At 36.6% G+C, this 18,122-nt stretch overlaps 1 protein-coding gene across 3 annotated transcripts in view; it reads left to right on the plus strand.

Moving 5' to 3' along the window:
• The first annotated feature begins 1,748 nt into the window (after positions 1–1,748).
• Positions 1,749–18,122, plus strand: part of slc44a2 (solute carrier family 44 member 2 (CTL2 blood group)) — a 29,457-nt gene continuing 13,083 nt past the window's right edge. For 2 of the 3 annotated variants that reach the window (XM_028453904.1, XM_028453885.1), the window contains exons 1-9: positions 1,749–1,940; positions 14,000–14,048; positions 14,131–14,204; positions 14,801–14,885; positions 14,984–15,068; positions 15,160–15,279; positions 15,380–15,440; positions 16,306–16,432; positions 17,054–17,137. In XM_028453904.1, coding sequence (XP_028309705.1) covers positions 1,904–1,940; positions 14,000–14,048; positions 14,131–14,204; positions 14,801–14,885; positions 14,984–15,068; positions 15,160–15,279; positions 15,380–15,440; positions 16,306–16,432; positions 17,054–17,137 — 722 coding nt within the window. In that variant the 5' untranslated portion in view covers positions 1,749–1,903. Of the gene's footprint in view, positions 1,941–10,216; positions 10,792–13,999; positions 14,049–14,130; positions 14,205–14,800; positions 14,886–14,983; positions 15,069–15,159; positions 15,280–15,379; positions 15,441–16,305; positions 16,433–17,053; positions 17,138–18,122 lie in introns of those variants that run through there. The other variant, XM_028453895.1, reaches the window with a different exon arrangement.

Below are 18,122 nucleotides of genomic sequence, written 5' to 3' on the forward strand. Positions count from 1 at the left end.
CAGTTCATAAGTGTAACAGTCCATAAGTAACGTCACCTCGTCGTTACACACACACACACACACACACACACACACACGTACACACTTATTGTGCACTGTTTTCACATAACCTCAAGGTCATGATGATAAATCAGCAAAAACACGTTAATGCCAACCTCTCCATTGTACGCGCACATTCAAAGCTGCCCAACAAGACTCCCTAAATCTCTGTACACACACTCTTGTTTCTGATATTCACCTGTGCGTAAGAAATAATATTACTCTCGTCATCTGTCCTCGGACCTCGTTCAATAAAAGATTCGGAAAGAAAGTAGAGAAAAAACCTTACACTCCGATTAAATTAATGGAAAAAAGTAAAAAATAACAATGGACGGTTAGGACTAGATATGTTTGATTAACTTTCATCCTTGACCCTTTCAGACAAGGTATAATTATCTATGTTGTTATAACTTTAACTTTTTGCCAGAGCATTTTGTATATGTTTTTGTTTGTTTGTTTCTTTGTTTGTTTGTCTTTTAACTTGATAAATAAAGGAATCTGAATGTCTCTAATAGCCCTAACAGTCAACTGGTATTGACATGTAGGACAGTTATCTGTGTTTTTTTGCATGGATTTTTATTTGTCATTATATGCATGGACATGTACATAATGAAATGGCGTCCACAAGTTCCCTGTTAAGCCCTTAGATAATAAATAGAGTCAAATAATTATAGTACAAGAGAATACAAATAGAAATACCAATAAAAATAGAAAAACATCAGTAATATAAATAGAATATATACAAAAATAATACGAATGTACAACATTAAAAATACAATAATGTACAAAACAATAGAAACGCAACAGCAGCTAGATATGTTAATGTGTTTTTTTCCATGTCCAGTCTGCCCAACGACAGAATACGATGGATACAGAGGATGTATTATTAATACATATGACAGTTTTTTAATACAACAGAAGTGACTAAATATTTTTAGTTGATTAGAAATATGATTGCATGAATTGTTGATAATATTATTCTGATCTAGTCCAGATTAATTGTAGACATGGACTGAAATGAGTTTTGGCACTCCTGCTTAAAGTGATGAACCAAGAAAAAATGATTAAATTATCAAATTATCCAATATATATTCACAAATATATCCACAATTTTCACGTGTTTTTCCAGATTTTCACATGTATTTTTCAGATCTTCAACTATATCCACAATTTACACGTGTTTTATCATTTGTGTCTGTGTATTCATCATGAATTACCATGTGCAACTCTCAAAGTGCATGTGAAATGTGAAAATCTAAAAAAAAAATACATGTGAAAAATCTATAAAACACATGTAATAATTGGGGATATATTTGTGAATAGTTTTGAGACAAAGCTCTCCCCATAAATAAGCGATATAACAAAAACATTTTAAATGCTTATTTTTCATCCAAATTAAACCATACCAACATTTCTACACAAATGTGTTTTTGGCAATACCAATACCTGTACCTTATTTTTATTGGTAAAAAAATTAAAAGACACAAAATCATACAAATATTTAACAGCACCGAAATGGTTTCATAGTGTATTAATTTACTTTTAATTTAAGGTAGTAATTTTCTTTATTAGACGTGTTCATAAAGCAGGTAAAAACAAATTAGTCTTCACATTCCAACACTGTAAAAAGAGGAGGGGCTCAACTGGCATAAACACGCTCTGATTGGCCACAGCTGCCGTCATGCACTCAGTTCTCCTCTGTGATTGGTCAGCGTTGCTTTCCGTTAGGTCGCTCGCGCCATGCTGCTGTTCGGTCTCTGGGCGGCTGCAGCGCTCGGTTAAACGTTATTGGTGTTTTTTTGGCCTCCACATTTCCATGGTAACTGCGGTGTCCAACGTCTGAGAGCCGAACAGGGTCGTTAGGATGGAGCTGGAAGAGAAAAACCCGGAGTCGAAATACGGTAAGAAACCCCCCGTTTGTCCGTGTCGCTTCAATCCCGATAGTTGCGTTTCCCATTTTCCCCCAAAACAAATGGAAACAATGACTGCAATGGATGAAGGGTGTGGACACCACGGGTGAAGACCGAGGAGGAACCCTCATCCTCAGCCGTTAGCTCATTCCCTTTGGCTCTAGACTTGGTTTAATCTCTGGTAAAGTGTTTTAATTTCGTTTTAAATATTCATTTGTCAGCACTTTGTGAGGGAAGAATGAACTGGGCTGTAAGTAAATTCATGGTTTATTCATTTACATTTGACACATCCAATTAAAAACACATCAACCGACATGAATTACATTGTTTTTAATCAGTAGGGCTTTTTTTCCCCCTTCATTTTATTTTTTAATTAAAAAAAAAAATCAACATTTTTTCTATGAAATCATGAAGTCCCCACATTCATACTGTACTGTCCAACAGAATAACATGCTATATACATGGAGTGCATCAGGTTCATGGTGTTCCTCTGAGCTCAGAACATTCACACATTGACATATGGTCATTTTAAACACAGCTGCTCAAAGCTTCTAACAAACAAACAGACATTTAATGCCCTTCTCTCTACATCCTCACATATACAGTACTGTCCAAGGTAATCGATTAAACATCGGTTAATAGCTTTAACTGGCAAAAAAAAATTAAAAAATAAATAAAAATAACAGAATAAATTGCACAATTATAGAAAAATACACCTTCGTCAGAAGAATAATTTACTGTCAAAATTTAGATGCTTATGATATTGACTTGGACGACAACTGTGACTCAGTCCCATTTAAAATTGGATTGTTTGAGCTAAGTTTCATGTTTTTAATCATTTATTCGTTTGTTTGTGTGTGTGTGTGTGTGTGGTTTTACCGTAAGTTAAATAGTTGTCTGAAGGTTTGGATTTAACGCAGTATAATTTGCTCTATTCACACAATCCAGATTTGGTGGAAAAAATAGCAACATATGGTCGACTCTAGCCTGCTGTGTGAATGTAGCCTCACAGTAACTACAGTAGACCAATGAAAACCTGACTATTGGTTAGTATAGACTGGTATTCCTCCCATCTTTAAAGACAAAAACAAACAAACAAAAATAAACCTAATATATGGAGACCTTTTAATACTTCCTAAAGAACAAAAACACACAGTGAGGCAGCTTTTAGTCATTAACAGTTGACAGTATGGACATTATAAAAAGTAAACTTAAGGTATAATTATCTAACCTGGCTTTTAACTAGTAAACCTTTAGGTTTTTAGGAGATTCTATCCTTTTCATTTCATCTTATTTTATGTTATTGCTCTAAAATAGGTGTGCATGTGAGTTAAGGGTGTAATGAGAAATCGATTTGGCGATATTCCACTGCGCGATTATCGTATAGAACCAAAAAATGTCCATAATCATTTTTTAAATCATATTTTTTAACGATGATTCCACTTTATTTTCATAAAACATACTGGGCAGGCTATATCTGGCTACTTAAAGAAAATAATTTACGAACTTAACAGAATCAGAATCTGTTTTTGAAAAATCTAATTTGACAGTTTGATAAACGTACCACTTGTTTTTTATATTTGTACTTGAATTACAGTTTGTTACCATTTACTTGTTTTTGCAAGTTTAAAAAAACATTAAATAGATTGTATTCCATACCAATTTGTACTTGTAATTATAGATATTGTGATACACCGCAATGCTTATTGTATTATTTAGTATCAGGATATATTGCATTGTGAATCGTATCGTATCGTCAGATTCATGGCAGCAATGCACATCCCTATTGTTAGTATATATTTGTACAAATGCAAAAATGTGTGTTTTATGTGTGTGTATGCAGATTTTGTTGTGTGTGTGTGTGTTCCTGTTGTACATCACTTGGTGCTGCCTTTTTGTTTCATATATAAAATGTGCTATATAAATAAAAATGAACAGAAGCCTGTTTAAAGCCCTAAGGCGTGCCTCGCTGACATGTGTGTACATCTCATGGGTATTTTGTTTTTTTGTTAGATTTCATAATTTCAACAGTAGCGGTGGGAACCTCTGGGTTCCTCACGATACGATACGCGATACAAAGCTCACGTTATGACAATACTGCGATTATCGATATATTGGTCAGAAATCAATCTACAGTAATCGATGACATAACAAGAAAAAAAAAAGATTAAGTAAAAAAATACTATTTTTATTTCATATCTCTGAAAGACAATAAATTGAAAAAGTGTCCTGTGAACAGTGACACTGTTTTAGTGCAACATTTCTGTAAATAAGTGTCAACATACCAAAGTAAATGAATAACTATCTCCAATAGTGCTTTCTGTAAATAAAAAATAGGGTCTTTCTTACCAGTGACACCAGTATAGTGGAATATTCTAGTAATCAATATATTGGTTCCTTCAACAAACAGTGACAACGTTTCTGTGAAGACCTATCTGCACATTTTAGTGAAAAAGTAGAAAAGGTTTAAAAAAAAAAAAGAAGCATATCGATAATCGATCGTGCGGAAGAAAATCGCAATATATCGCTGTATCGAGATATCGTCACACTCTTATTTACCAGTTTAGAATTCAGGGTTTGTGATACATATCAGATTTATGGCATTAGGTTGCTTTGGGGCCATTTCATGACTCATCCCTGCTTATCATGCATTGCACATGCATGTTTTCCTAACAGTGCATCGTGATGTGGGCTGTACTGTTGACTCACTAGGTTTTCATAACTCAGTGGTTTTCCTTTCTTTCTTTATTGTCTTGTGCCAGTGTTGGCATTGGCGATCACAGTCATTGGTGCAAAACCCCACTCTATTATTATGGTATCACTTTGAGCAAACCGTTAGGTTAGTCACTCTTTCCCAATGGAGCTTCCACTAGTGTGGTCGTTCATGCCACCATAAACACATATTTTCCTCCAGTCCTCGTCTAAAATGTAAATCTTATTTTAAGCAGTCAGTATTACATAATAATGGAATGAAGCTCTACCGACAGAGTTTTCCCTGAGTTGAACATTGTCCTCCTGGTGTGGTTGGTGTTACGTGCACACAGGCAGGCTCCAGCCTGCACTGCTGGATCGTGTTCAGCTCTTTTTGGTTCTTCTTCTTCCCACTCAGCAAACACTGTTAAGGCACTATTAGTCAGTCACAAGCTGGCAGAGGCTCAGACAGACGCATTACCACACACAAGACACAGACAGGCGTGCTACACACTCCCAGGGAAGCACAAGTAATGTTTCAAAGATCACTAGCATCTAGGGCTGGGTGATATGGCCCAAAATTCATATCTCAATATGTTTTCTCAAAATGGCGATATAATAAATAAAGTCATACGAGAAAAACAATTAAAATTTGATATGCTGATGCAAAATGCAACACAGGCACATTTATTAACAAACAGCTGCACAATATGTGCCACTTTTGGCTTTTTCTCTCATAAGGGGCAGCATGTGTGAGTGAGCTCTGTAGTGTGCCTTGTTTAGGGGAAGGTCTTGGTTAGGACACACTCAGTAATTCATCTAACTGTACTTTTCGTGTTGTTCTGAGAAGTTGCAAAAGCAGCGACTTCTAAAAGGAGTGTTTTAATGAAACATATTTGAATAATTGTTAACTACGTATGTGTAAGTCATATAACTGTAACATGGTTCCCTTGTTTTGCGTTAATTTGATTATAAATTACAGATTTTATAGAATTTCTAAGCAAATTACAATTAAAAAACAAATTTCTGACCATAATTTTGATTCAGTTAGTTATGATTACAACAAAAACCTGCATTTTTCAATTGCATTTATAATTATATAATAATTGTAATTAATAATCAATTGCACGATTACATTTTTAATTGATTGTGGATGTTGGAGCTGTTGATTTGGTGATAAACGGAGGTGTTATTGCTCTGTGGTCCAAGCTGTAGCTTTAAGGACAGTCACCATCTATTTATGTGTCTAAAAAAATGTGTTCCTCATCTGTGTCTGGTGTTGTGTTGTGTTGTGTTGTGTTGGTTCTCAAACTTTTTTGGCCCAAGTACCCCCTTTCTCTTATTTCTGAAACGAAGTACCCTCTTTGTCTGATTACAACATTTTACTCATAATTCTTTGAAAAAACAACTATAGAGCATAATGATGGAATGAAAGAGTGATAACAACACACATTTTAAAGAATCTCATTTTGTAAATAAATGGAATTAAATTGTATTTAGTTCCTCATTAATACATTTATTTCTATAGTTTTTTTTGTTTTTTTTTTATCATTTCCAGTCTTCTCCCTCCTGATGTAGGACCAAGACTGATCCTTGTATTTTTAGTTCAGGTTCTAATAAAGATCATTTCTATCATCATTTTGTGTGTTGTTAGTGTAATTTTGTGTGTTTTGTTGTTGTTTGTCTGTTCCTTTTAGTATTGAGTACAATTTTCTCTTATTTTGTGTGTTTTTCTTGTTATCTTTGTGTGTTGTTGGTATTATTTGAATTATTCTCTTTCAGCGCGTGTGTTTTTGGGTGTCGTGTGGTTGTTTCTTATGTCGTTATATATGTTTCTTTGTTATTTTTGTGTATTATGTAGTGACCTTGTGTATTTTGTCTCATATATAGTCATGTGTCTTTTTGTCGTTTTGTGTATTAATAGTATTTTTCTCTCAATGCATGTGTTTTAGTGTCATTTTGTGTATTTTGTTGTTGTTTGTCTGTTCTTTTTATTATTCAGTGTAGTTTTCTCTTATTTTGTGTGTTTTTTGTTGTCGTTTTGTGAGTTGCTGTTAATATTTAGTATTATTATCAATTTTAACTAAAAATAAACATCATAAAACCCCATATTTTGAATGCTTTCATTTGTTAAATTTCCTCTCTCTTTCTCTCTTTCTCTCTCTCTCTCAAGTACTCCCTGTACTGCCATTACGTACCCCTATGGGTACATGTACCCCCATTTGAGAAACAGTGGTGTGGGCCAAAGACCGCATTGGTGCTAGTTCAGAATAGAGATAGAAATGCAACTAATTCAATTTGTTACTGGGATTTCATTGCAATGCAAGATGTACACACACAACCACACACACACACACACACACTGGCCATTAACCCATTAAAGCAGACAGGGAAATATTGATTCGATAACCCCTCAGGACCTATTAGTGAATCCCATCCGTCATGACATCATCACTCCCTTTACCACACATGCACACACAACTGCACACACTTTTTTAATATTTCCAATCATGACTTTTAGTCATATACAATTATAGCCATCTCAATCTGAGATCTTTAAAGCAAATTCTGACATTTTCTTCTAAACACATTAAATAGGTCATAAATGTTTTCCTTAAAACATGTACAAAGACATTCAACTATTTATAATGTAATTGTGGAGCTAGGCTTAAAAAACAATGTTTCCAATTTCTGTGTTCAGGAGTTAATGGGCGGGTCAGAAATCAAAGCCACGTTACGTAACAGAGCCATCATTAGCATAAACCTGACCCTGCTGCTGAAGCAAACCAAATTTCCGTGGCCTCCAGCGGGCGCAATTCAGCCCATAGCCAAAAACAAACCACATATTGGGACTCAGGGGAATAAAACGCATCTGGTGGTGCCACATTTTCCAAAGAATTCTGACTCTACCAGTGAGGGATGCACATATTCGGACTCGGGCGGAGAACACCTTTCTGCTGACACAATGCTGTCTTCCATAGGGTTAGGGTTAATATACGGAGGCGGCGCCTTCCAGCGCCTCTAACTGACACGCCCCCAGCATTTAAGAGCAGAGAGAAGTGCTTGTTTTAACAGGATTCTGAGACCTATTTTTATATACTTTTTTTCATATTTCAAATTTGGCTCAGTGGTCAATGGCACATGTTTCTGTGGTGTGACATACTCATAACACTAATGTATTTCTGCTTTACACGGACTTTAAATATACTGTTGGCTTAAAATTGAAATGTTATAACCATTGTATAATCCATGTTAATGGTTGAACTTTGTCAATTATCATCGAAAATAAAAATGTAGGTTGAAATAAAATCTAGACTTTCTTAAAACTAACCCCCCCCCCCAAAAAAATATTAAAAATTCATATCTCAAAATGTGAACTCGACAGATTTTTTCCCAATATGGTTTTACAAGAAAAAAAACAATAGTTGGTCAAAGTCACGGGAGAAAAATGCCACAAAGGCCCTGTTATTAATCACCAGCAGCACAATATCAACATTTTCTCTAATTAGGGACCAAGTGTGTGAGTGCATTCTGTTGTGTGGCTTCTTTCAGGGCATGTCTGAGTTGCTGAAAGCAGTTTTTAGAGCACACTCGGCAATCTAAAATGCAAAATAATTGTTAAAATATAATTATATTTTTTAGGCAATTATGTCATTGTCTTTATCGCCTAAAATAAGAAAAACTATATATTGCCAACGCTTAATATTTGGTATGAAATAGTGTTGTTGATTTATTCTTGTCCAACTAGACATTTCAGTCAAAGTATTTCAATTTGGTGTATTTTGTTTCAAAATGTATGAGTGACTGCCCTCTATGGGTTACAATTACATTTTGCTATTCGTTGAGAATGGTGCTTTGTGATGTTTTGAAGGCAGTTGGCCCTGCCCTCCTTTAAAAACTGTCAACTGTTGACTGATTGATTGAGGATGCTGTTAGAGAAGGACTGGGCGTGTCTTATCTGCTTCAGGAGCCCCGCCCATAATCAAGGCATTCTTTTTAATTTCCAGCCTATACGCACGTCAGCCAAAATCTCAGGGTTAAGTTACTTTTTAAGAAGGGTACATTCACATTACACACTACTATTATTTTCACCAGCTACATTGTCAAGTGAGAATATTGGCTTGACGTTTGGCTACTGTGTACACAGCAACAATGAGAACAGATCTGCTGGACGCCGTGTTTGTATAATAATGATTGTTTTCAGGCAGCAGGCCTCCTGGTCTTTAATGGAGTGTGTCTCACATTCACAGATGGTGCTGCTGCATAGGAAACGCAGCCAAAGGCTCAACGGAGAGACGAAGCTGCATAGAAAACCCATTCTTTTTCCTTCAATATTTATTTACCCTGAATGACCCTTGATCCTAATGTTTCATTTATTGTGAGATTATTATCTTTCTTCTGCAATCCCATCTCATTCCATATTCATGTCCTTGGAACATTAAAGAGTAACTAAACCCCCTGGTTTTTGCTGGCCTGCCACTAGGGGAGAAATAATTAAAAAAAAAACAAAAAGACTTGATTATGGGTGGGGCTACTGGAGCAGTTAAGACAGTCTATATTATAAAATCTTCAAAGAACAATCAATGCTCTGTTAACTAGCTACTCAATACTCAATTCTCTCAATCCAACATACTCACCACAGATTGCAGAGTCCACAGGTGCTAGTTTTATAGAAGGGGCGGCGCTATCAGTGCTCGTTTGTGATGCACGATGGTCCAGTGACGTCACAGAATCTTGTTCTCAGCAAATAGCAAAATGGAATTGTAATTTTTTTTCTTGCACTTTGTCTGAGCTGTCATGACAGTAAATTTCCCCACTGCGGGATCAATAAAGCTACTCTACTCTACTCTACTCTAGCTGGGTTTCAACCCAGAGAGGGCAGTCACTCTTACATTTTACAACAAAATACAAAAAATTGACACACTGACTAAAATGTTGAGAGTTGGACCAGGATCAATCAACAACACTACTTAATACCCAAAAGCATTTGTTTTCAGCAGAAAAAAGTTGTTGTGGGGTTTAGTTACTCTTTAACAATTAATCAAAGCTCAGACCTAAAGAGAAATTTTGGTCACAATCAAAAAAGAGAGACAGATAGACGGACAGCAGTTGTAACAAAAATAACTGGGTTATAGTCCTAATTTTTCATTTGTCTGAACTCCATTTTAACATGTACATTTAAGAGACTATATTTGTGTTCACAAGCATAAGTAACAAGAAAGAGTTATTGGCCTGTTGTGCCTGAGAACCATCCACAGACATCAGAGGAAGTCTTTCTGAAGGTTAACACAGTAAGACAATCATTATATTTGGTTAGTTTGCCTTGCCTTTCCTTCCCATGCCTTACATATTTCTGGATTATATGAGGAATGGTTTGTACCCCGAATAAGATCCAAACCTATTTTAAGACTTGGAGATCGTCCAAACTTTGCAGAGAGTCTAGGCTTAGGTTTGCCCCCAATGTTTTCTGTGGGTGAGTCTGATAACCTTTGTCCCACCGACCAACCCCTTAATAAATCCTCATTTATGTTTACAAAGACACTTCACAATCTATTGACGAACAAGCTCAATAGATGTTATTGTGGTTTAGTCTGTCACATGGTTGCAGAGGTGGCCATGTGGGACGGCCTTATCTCCGATGTTCAGCTAAACTATGTCACATTAACACAATCCTTCATAACCACAGCATTGTTATGACAACAGAGGAAGTAAATCTTTGTTTATTGTTCAGTGTGAAGGCAGGTTATGGCAGAGGGATTTGGAATTGCTGTGAGTTGACGGGAACTGCCAAGTGGAAAGTTTGTGGAAGATTGAGTGGCACTTTAAAGTTTTGCTTATTATGTTTCATGTGACGTGCCATTAAAGTTATCTAACCACTGAGAAAAGTCTGCATCCAAAATTAAACCTGCAGCTGGTTTTCAGGCAAAGCAAGTCTTTGTTTATATTGAGATCCCGAACGGTATTATAGAAGAACTAATATAGAAAGAGAGAAACAGAGAGAGAGAGGGAGCAGGCCTTTAAAGTAAAAGGAGGAAGTGAATAGTCAGAAACACAAACCTCATACAGGAAGAAGACGTAAAAAAGGAAAAACACGGAAAGAAAGAAGTCCCCGAGAGAAACAGCGACAAAATGACAAAACACAAAACAGCAGGTACCGTACTATCACCATTCATCTTTAGCCGCGATATTGATTCTATCATTTTGATTCTGACAGCGTAGTTGAGGCTACTTTGTTCCACCTCTCATCCATTGAATGTGGTTTTAACATGATGTGGTCGCTAATGTATCAAATTTGACTTGATGTGATGGTTTGTTGCGGTGGACTTCGGCATTTGCATCTATAATATATATATATATATATAGAGTCTGTATCAACATTTGGCCAAAAAAAGCTCATTTACAATCCCTTAAGGGCAAAGGAAATTCACATTAAACTTATCACTAAACAGAGAACACACATGGAAATCTTAGAATACAAGCTTCAACGTTCTTGGTTTAAAAGTCTGTCTAGATGTTCTTTCAACAGCCTGATACATTGCGTAGCTTCCTCTCAGTGTGAGTAGTAATGATTGTCGATACGTTGTCTGCTGGGGTGTTTCCATGGTGGCTGCATGGTGAAGTCTACAGGGAGCGGCCATTGTCACTGTGGAGCCATTTCATGGGTTGCTAGGCAAGCTATTTAGGGGGGAGGACTTCCTTTGTTCAGCTGAAGTCTTTATTGATACACACACACAAAGACCTAGTAGTTTATAGGTTAGTGGTTCATCTTTGATTTAATGAGACCATATTGATTGATTTTATTTATTTATTTATTTTGAGGCATATACATTAAGGTATAACATTACATTAAAAAGAGTCTTCTAACATTTAGGCTCTGAACAGTAATATTACTGCCCTTGAATTTTGGACTCAAGTCATTCCCGTAGATCTGATGCAAATGGGAGATTCCACAGATTTTGGATTACGGGCCAATCTCAGACAAGCCAACTACACTCAATATTCAGTAGATTTTCTAGGGATGCACCGAGATGAAAATTCTTGGCCGAAACTGAAAATGGAAAAACCAAGGCCGAAAACCGAAATAAATTGTTGTGCAAATGATTATTCTCATTTCATTTATGGGTATAAATGTCTAATAACTTTACTAAAATTAAAACATTGCAATTGTATAAACTAATAGTAATGCTTCAATGAATAAATACATTTTTGCTCGTGTCATCACAATATCCAGTTTTGTTCTGCTTTTTATGGTGAGAAAAGTGTTTCGGTGGCCGGAATTTCAGTGCATAGCTAAAATGTACTCTCCCGAATTCAGGGAGGATAAGTAAACACAGTTTTTTGTTTCATTTATTCCTTTTTATTAAATGATCAGCTAGAGCAGGGGCGTTAAACTCATGTTAGTTCAGGGGCCAAATATGGAGCATCCTGATCTCAAGTGGGCCACAGATTTTATGTGGGAAAATGAGTAATTTCAACATTATTGTGCCATAGTTTACACTCCTATGGATACATTAAATACTAACTATGTAACAAACCAACAACATCAAAGCAATAAGCGACAGATATCAGTCCCAACAGGATCTCCACTTTAAATTTCCTCGATTTTGTGATCGATTTCTTTTTAATTAAAGGGGACATATCATGCTAAATCCACTTTTTTAGCCCTTAAATGCATTTTGTTGCATATTTAGTGTGTGTGTTTAGAAGTACAGAAAAGTTCAAATTAGTCTCTTCAGGTGCTCCGTTGATATCTTTATATTCTGTTTTGGTCATATTTTTCAATCTGTTTCGATTCTCTATTACGTTTTTTGAACAATAACGTCACAGTATTTGCAGCGGAACTGCCAAATTAGGACATCGACTCCAGGCCCAACACTTCGAGCAATCCGCCATTTTTATTTCTCGCTTTTATTTTGTAGTCCAAGCTCAAGGATGCCGAAGTTACGAGAGGATAAGTCAAAAAGTTCTGTTGTTGGCTGTAGTAACCCACACGCTTCATTACACCGTCTCCCAGCATCAGAACCTTTTCGAAGTGCCTGGTTGAGTTTTATTTTTCACGGAAATCTACCCACATCTGTGGGTAAGGTCATTTTTGTGTGCACGAAGCACTTCAAGGATGACTGCTTCATTAACCTCCGCCAGTATAAAGAAGCATTTGCCGAAAGACTTTGTCTGATTGAGGGGTCAATTCCTTCTATTTTTGGAGACGACGAACAGAGCACTTCGGTAAGCTGTAAATAACGCTAAAAAGTGTGATGATAAGACGTCCCTGTCATTGTTTTGTTAGCATTAGCAGTTGCACCGTCTTCATATGTTAGCGCTGTGTGCTCGTTTTAGATCCTTGATGATATGGCCTACGTGATTTAATTTAAGTCTAAAGTTTTCATTAGTCTTTTCATTTTGCCGTTTTTGTCTCCGAAAAGACTGTATTAAAATGCATTTAGTGACGTTAGCTTGGCTCTAGCGTTAGCTCGGCGCTTGTGTTAGCTCACTTGTTAGGGTTCTGCAGGTTCATCATCTTCAATTTCATCTCGCTCCGCTGAGTCCGACTCTGGCTCGAACATGTAAGGCTGGATGGACAAGTCTTTCGTTGTTGACATTTTGTAAATAACGTGTGAATAAACATTTTCTGCGCCGCTAAATAATCGTATCTTTTCTATCAAACTACAAAAATGGCCGAACAGGGTGGCGTTGAACCGAGTGTCACCTCTGCAACCTGGAGAGGGGGCGGGGTATGAAGTGTCTCATTTGCATTTAAAGAGACCGCACCAAAACGAGTTGCTCTCAGAAGCACATCAGAAAAGTCATAGAAAAGGGGCCTGTGGAGCTATAATAATGAGGAATTCAGAGCCAAGCATTGCAGTTCCACTTTATATAGACCACAACTGTATGATTTATATGTAAAAAGGAAGGATTTAAATGCATGATATGTCTCCTTTAAGGGAAATATTATGTACACATTTGAGGAAAATTGAAGGATTTTGTAAGAATTTTGAGTTTTCTCAACAGTTTGGCAATAAAATGACTTCAATCACGAGATATAAGCATTGGGAAAACTGTGAACCCCTGCAAATATTGTTAAGGTTAATTTACCCAATGATTCACGTTTTCTCTTTTTACTTTCTACTGCAGGCCTAATTGGATGTTCCAAAGGCATGAGTTTGAGACGTGAGCTAGAGAAAAGGGAGCAGTCCACTAAAGTAGATCACTGTGAAGACATACAGTAATTAGGCCAAATGTTTTTATAGGAGCAGGAGTTTGTGCATATATTTGGAATAGTGTGAGTTTCTTATGATGTGATTGCTTTGTGGCAAGATTAAGTTGTGTCAATAGTTAAAGACTGTCTCCTCTTTCTTAAGGAGAATCGAGGAAGTTCGACCCAAACTTCAAAGGGCCGATCCACAACAGGTGAGCCTTTAGTTTAAATGCGTTTACTGCAGTTAGTTGATGTATATTATTGTTTGATTTCACCTTCTCTGTATCTTCACAGAGGCTGCACAGACATCCTCTGCTGTATTCTCTTCATCTTGGCCCTTTTGGGGTATTTCGCCGTTGGCATCCTTGGTAAGACGACCCTCATTCAATAAGTCATGCACTCGATACAAATGCAACAAATATTTTTCTTTACAGTTCTAAATAAATGACGATAGTGATTTGATCTTAATTCCAGCAAGATTTTTTTGTCTTCTTTTTGAATGATATGTTAAGGTTTTATTTATTCAGACAACCGTTCCTCAGGAAATCCACTTTGATCTCCTCACGTGTCTAATGACAACTGCCAGTCTTTGTCAGAGGCGTTTGCTGATCGCTTTGACGTTTCCTTTGATGTTTTCTTGACTTCCACGTAATAATTCCAGCAAGAATCTTTTTCAATCTTGCTGGAATCGACTTGCTTTTTGAATTGACTGACAACTAGCAATTGTTACTCCAAATATGTCAGGAGATCAAAGTGGATTTCCTGAGGAACAGTTGTCTGAATAAATGAAACCTTAACATACCATGTGATTTTATCTTATTGACTGGGTGTAGTGTAGGTGAGTTTTTTCTGTCTTAACAAAGGCAGTTATTAGTTGGGCTTAAGTTTAATAAAAAAAGAATGATTGGAATGTTTAAAATTTAAAAAGTTTGCACTGTAAATTGAACTGCATCTTTCCATGCAGCCTGGTCCCAGGGTGACCCCAGGAAGGTGATCTACCCCACAGACAGCAGGGGGCAGTTCTGCGGTCAAAGCGGAACAAATCTTGAGTAAGAAGTCAAGATAATGTTTAATTCTGCTTTCATAACCTTCATTTTTCAGCTCTACACTCATGTTTAATGGTGTTTGTTTTACCGTCCTTCAACAGGAAGAAACCGCTCCTGTTCTACTTTAACATCCTGAAATGTGCCAGTCCTCTGGTGCTGCTGGAGTTCCAGTGTCCCACCACTCAGGTTAGAAAACGTTCTGTTTACTTTATTTGCTCCTGTTCATCTATAGTGGGACAGGAGTTTCTGACTGTGTGTTGATTTCTTTGTTTTTCAGCTGTGTGTGGAAAGCTGTCCTGATAGGCATCTTACTCTAGTTAAGGCCAAGTTGGGCACCAAAGAAGATCATGACTATTACAGAAGATACTGCAAGGAAGGAGTGGACTTTGCTCAGCTGGTAAACATTTAACTTATTCATATATTCTCTGTTTATGCATGCTTCATTTGAGATGTGACTCAACTGAAAATGTCCTTTTGGTTTCCTTGTGATTGAATAGAGTCCACCTGAGCTTCTGAGGGATGGTCTGTGTCCTGCGATGTTGATGCCTAGCAAAGCCTGTAAGTGACCCACTCATTTCTTCGTGCACTTGTGTTCATCTGTTTTTTGTTTTGGGTACTTGTAAGATCTGTCTGCATGTATTTTTAAGTACCGTTTGTGTGATATGTACTTTCTTTGGAGTGACAATAACATTCGTGATGTTGTGCTTTTGAACAGAAAATGCCATGAAACCGTCACAAAGAGTATGTGGTACGGATTCATTTGGAAGCGTGAGTGTAGAGTACATATAGGATAACTATTAGGGCTGTACCGGTACAACTTTTTGGCTGAACATGCATACTTTTTTGACTTATTTTGTTGTGTAGAATGTTAGAAAAGGCTTGATAGGTGATATTACTCAAACAGAACAGTAGTCAGCAACAGCATGAGAAAGAAAAACTAACCTATTTATTATTAACCAATGGGTTACATAGATTTTACCCTAAACATAAGAAGACTGGTTAAAATTTCCACAATAAATCCAATAGAAACCACAAAAATAATAATAAAGATCAAAATGATAATTATGATGAGGATCAGAATTGTACCAAACATTAGAGGTGGAACGCACATCCACTCACTCAGCGTGAGAACACAGGAAGTCAGAGGTGATGAACGACAGCCGGGATAGACTGAAAAAGAGGTGAAACCACAAGGAAGTGGAAAACTAACAGTAGAAGCCAACTCCATTGGCCACGGTTACTTGATGTTTTTTAGTTCAGAATTCATTATTCCAATTTATATTAAAGAGTGAATTAAAGCTTTCATGTAAATGTGTCCCATGTCAAATTTGGGACACGTCTTTTTTTATTTATATTAGATGGACACGAATCTGCAAAAGGATCAAGAAAACTTTAAACTCTTTTGAAATCCTTTCTCTCACAGTCACGAGACGCTGCCTTCCGGCGCTGGGAACCATGAAGGGTGGAGTGGTGGTGGTGGGAAATGAGACGTCGTTTGATGATGGGCAGGGCATCACTGTCAATGCCACTGATGTTCTGCAAGCATCCAAGTGAGTTTTGCTGGCTCTAAAAAGTCCACCTAAAACCAACACAAAGTAAGCATCACTACTGCAGGCTTTCATCTGTGCTTTCACTGAGTCTAATCTCTCCCTTTGTGCGATGGCTAAAGAACTACAGTCATTGATTATCTTGAAGTTACATCCTTATCTTGTCACACTACATAAAAGTTCTACTAAAAAGAACATTAGTCACAGATTAAAACTTTCCCCTGCAGTGTTTTTGTTGCAGCCTTTGTCTGGTTTGGCACGAGTAATTTCTTTGCATCTCAATGAATCTTCTTGTCAGTGTATTTTTTAATCCCACTGCAGGAGTTTGCAGCGCTCAGCGTTGTTTGTAATTCAGATGAGTAATGGGTGCTTTAGTCGTTTCCTTCTGCCCTAAGCCCTTTTTGTTATATAAGTAGTTTGCAATTTAACCACTAAATCAAAACATGGTAATGTAAATTATGTGTTTTTTTCCTACCGCTGCAACCAAACGTCTTAAATTAGCTCCTGTTAATGTCTTAATGTCCTGGAATGTCTTAGAAATGAGGAGCTATTAGTAGACAACAATGAAATGTGATTTATTTTTTAAAGATTTGTACGGTTATTTGTTGTTTCCTGTTTTTACAGAAAGTCAAACCTGGCTGTCGAGGCTCGTCAGGTTGCCATGAGAATATTTGAGGACTACACACAGTCCTGGTACTGGATTCTACTGTAAGTAACAACAAACACATCAACATATTATTCATTTATTTCATTTAATTTTTGAATGAATAGCATTGGCTACTGAACATTATGATTGTTATTACTTTTCATATACAATGTAAATCTCGAAAATACATCTAAAGCTGTAATATATTCCTCCATAACTATTATTTGTTAATAATTAGTATGTGAAATCACATATCGTAATGAATTAATAACCAATTTACGTTATATATACTATTGTATATTGTTCATTAAATCCAATATACTATTGTATATTGTTCATTAAATCCATTGGTAAATAACTAATTCAGTGCCAGCCATTCTCAGATTTTCTACCCCCCTCAGTGCCAGCCGTTTTTGAGCATTTTGACTGATTTTAAAGACCCACAGAATATTTTATACTATGACTATCTGAAATCTGAACAATTGAAGCCTCTACTTTCATCAAAAAAATAAATTTGTTTCTGGCTCGTTTCATTCTTTTGTAATCAGCCGTTGAATAGAGCAAGTTTTACACAAATCTTCAGTTTCAGAGCAAAAAGCTGAGAAAAAAAGACTTTTTCTAAAAAAAAACCCTGTCAGTGACTTTAAAGCTATTTTATTTGCTTTAGTGACAACTCTAACATCTGACCATCGTTTTCTTAAATAAAAAAAAATAAAAAAAAACACAGACCGGGCTTTTGATGGCAAATTTATTATTATTTTGCTATCTGGGTCAGAGTTTAATGTATTTCTCACTGTATTTTGGCGTTCCTCCAACTTTCTCTCCCATCAGTCTGCACACACGCAACTTCCTCTTCCTCCCGGACATACAGAGTGTCACTGCTTACCCTGTTTTTTTATGGTTTTATCTCACAATCGCCACATTATCCATGAATTCCACACTTGCTCTGGTCGAGTATCCGCTGCTGTGTGCAGCTGGGAATGTCAACCCTGTACGTAGCACCATTTTTTGTCTCGTAAACGTCTTTCCTCTCTCCTTCTGAGCTGT

This window comes from Gouania willdenowi, chromosome 1 (assembly GCF_900634775.1).
Source record: "Gouania willdenowi chromosome 1, fGouWil2.1, whole genome shotgun sequence".
Lineage (NCBI taxonomy): Eukaryota > Metazoa > Chordata > Actinopteri > Blenniiformes > Gobiesocidae > Gouania > Gouania willdenowi.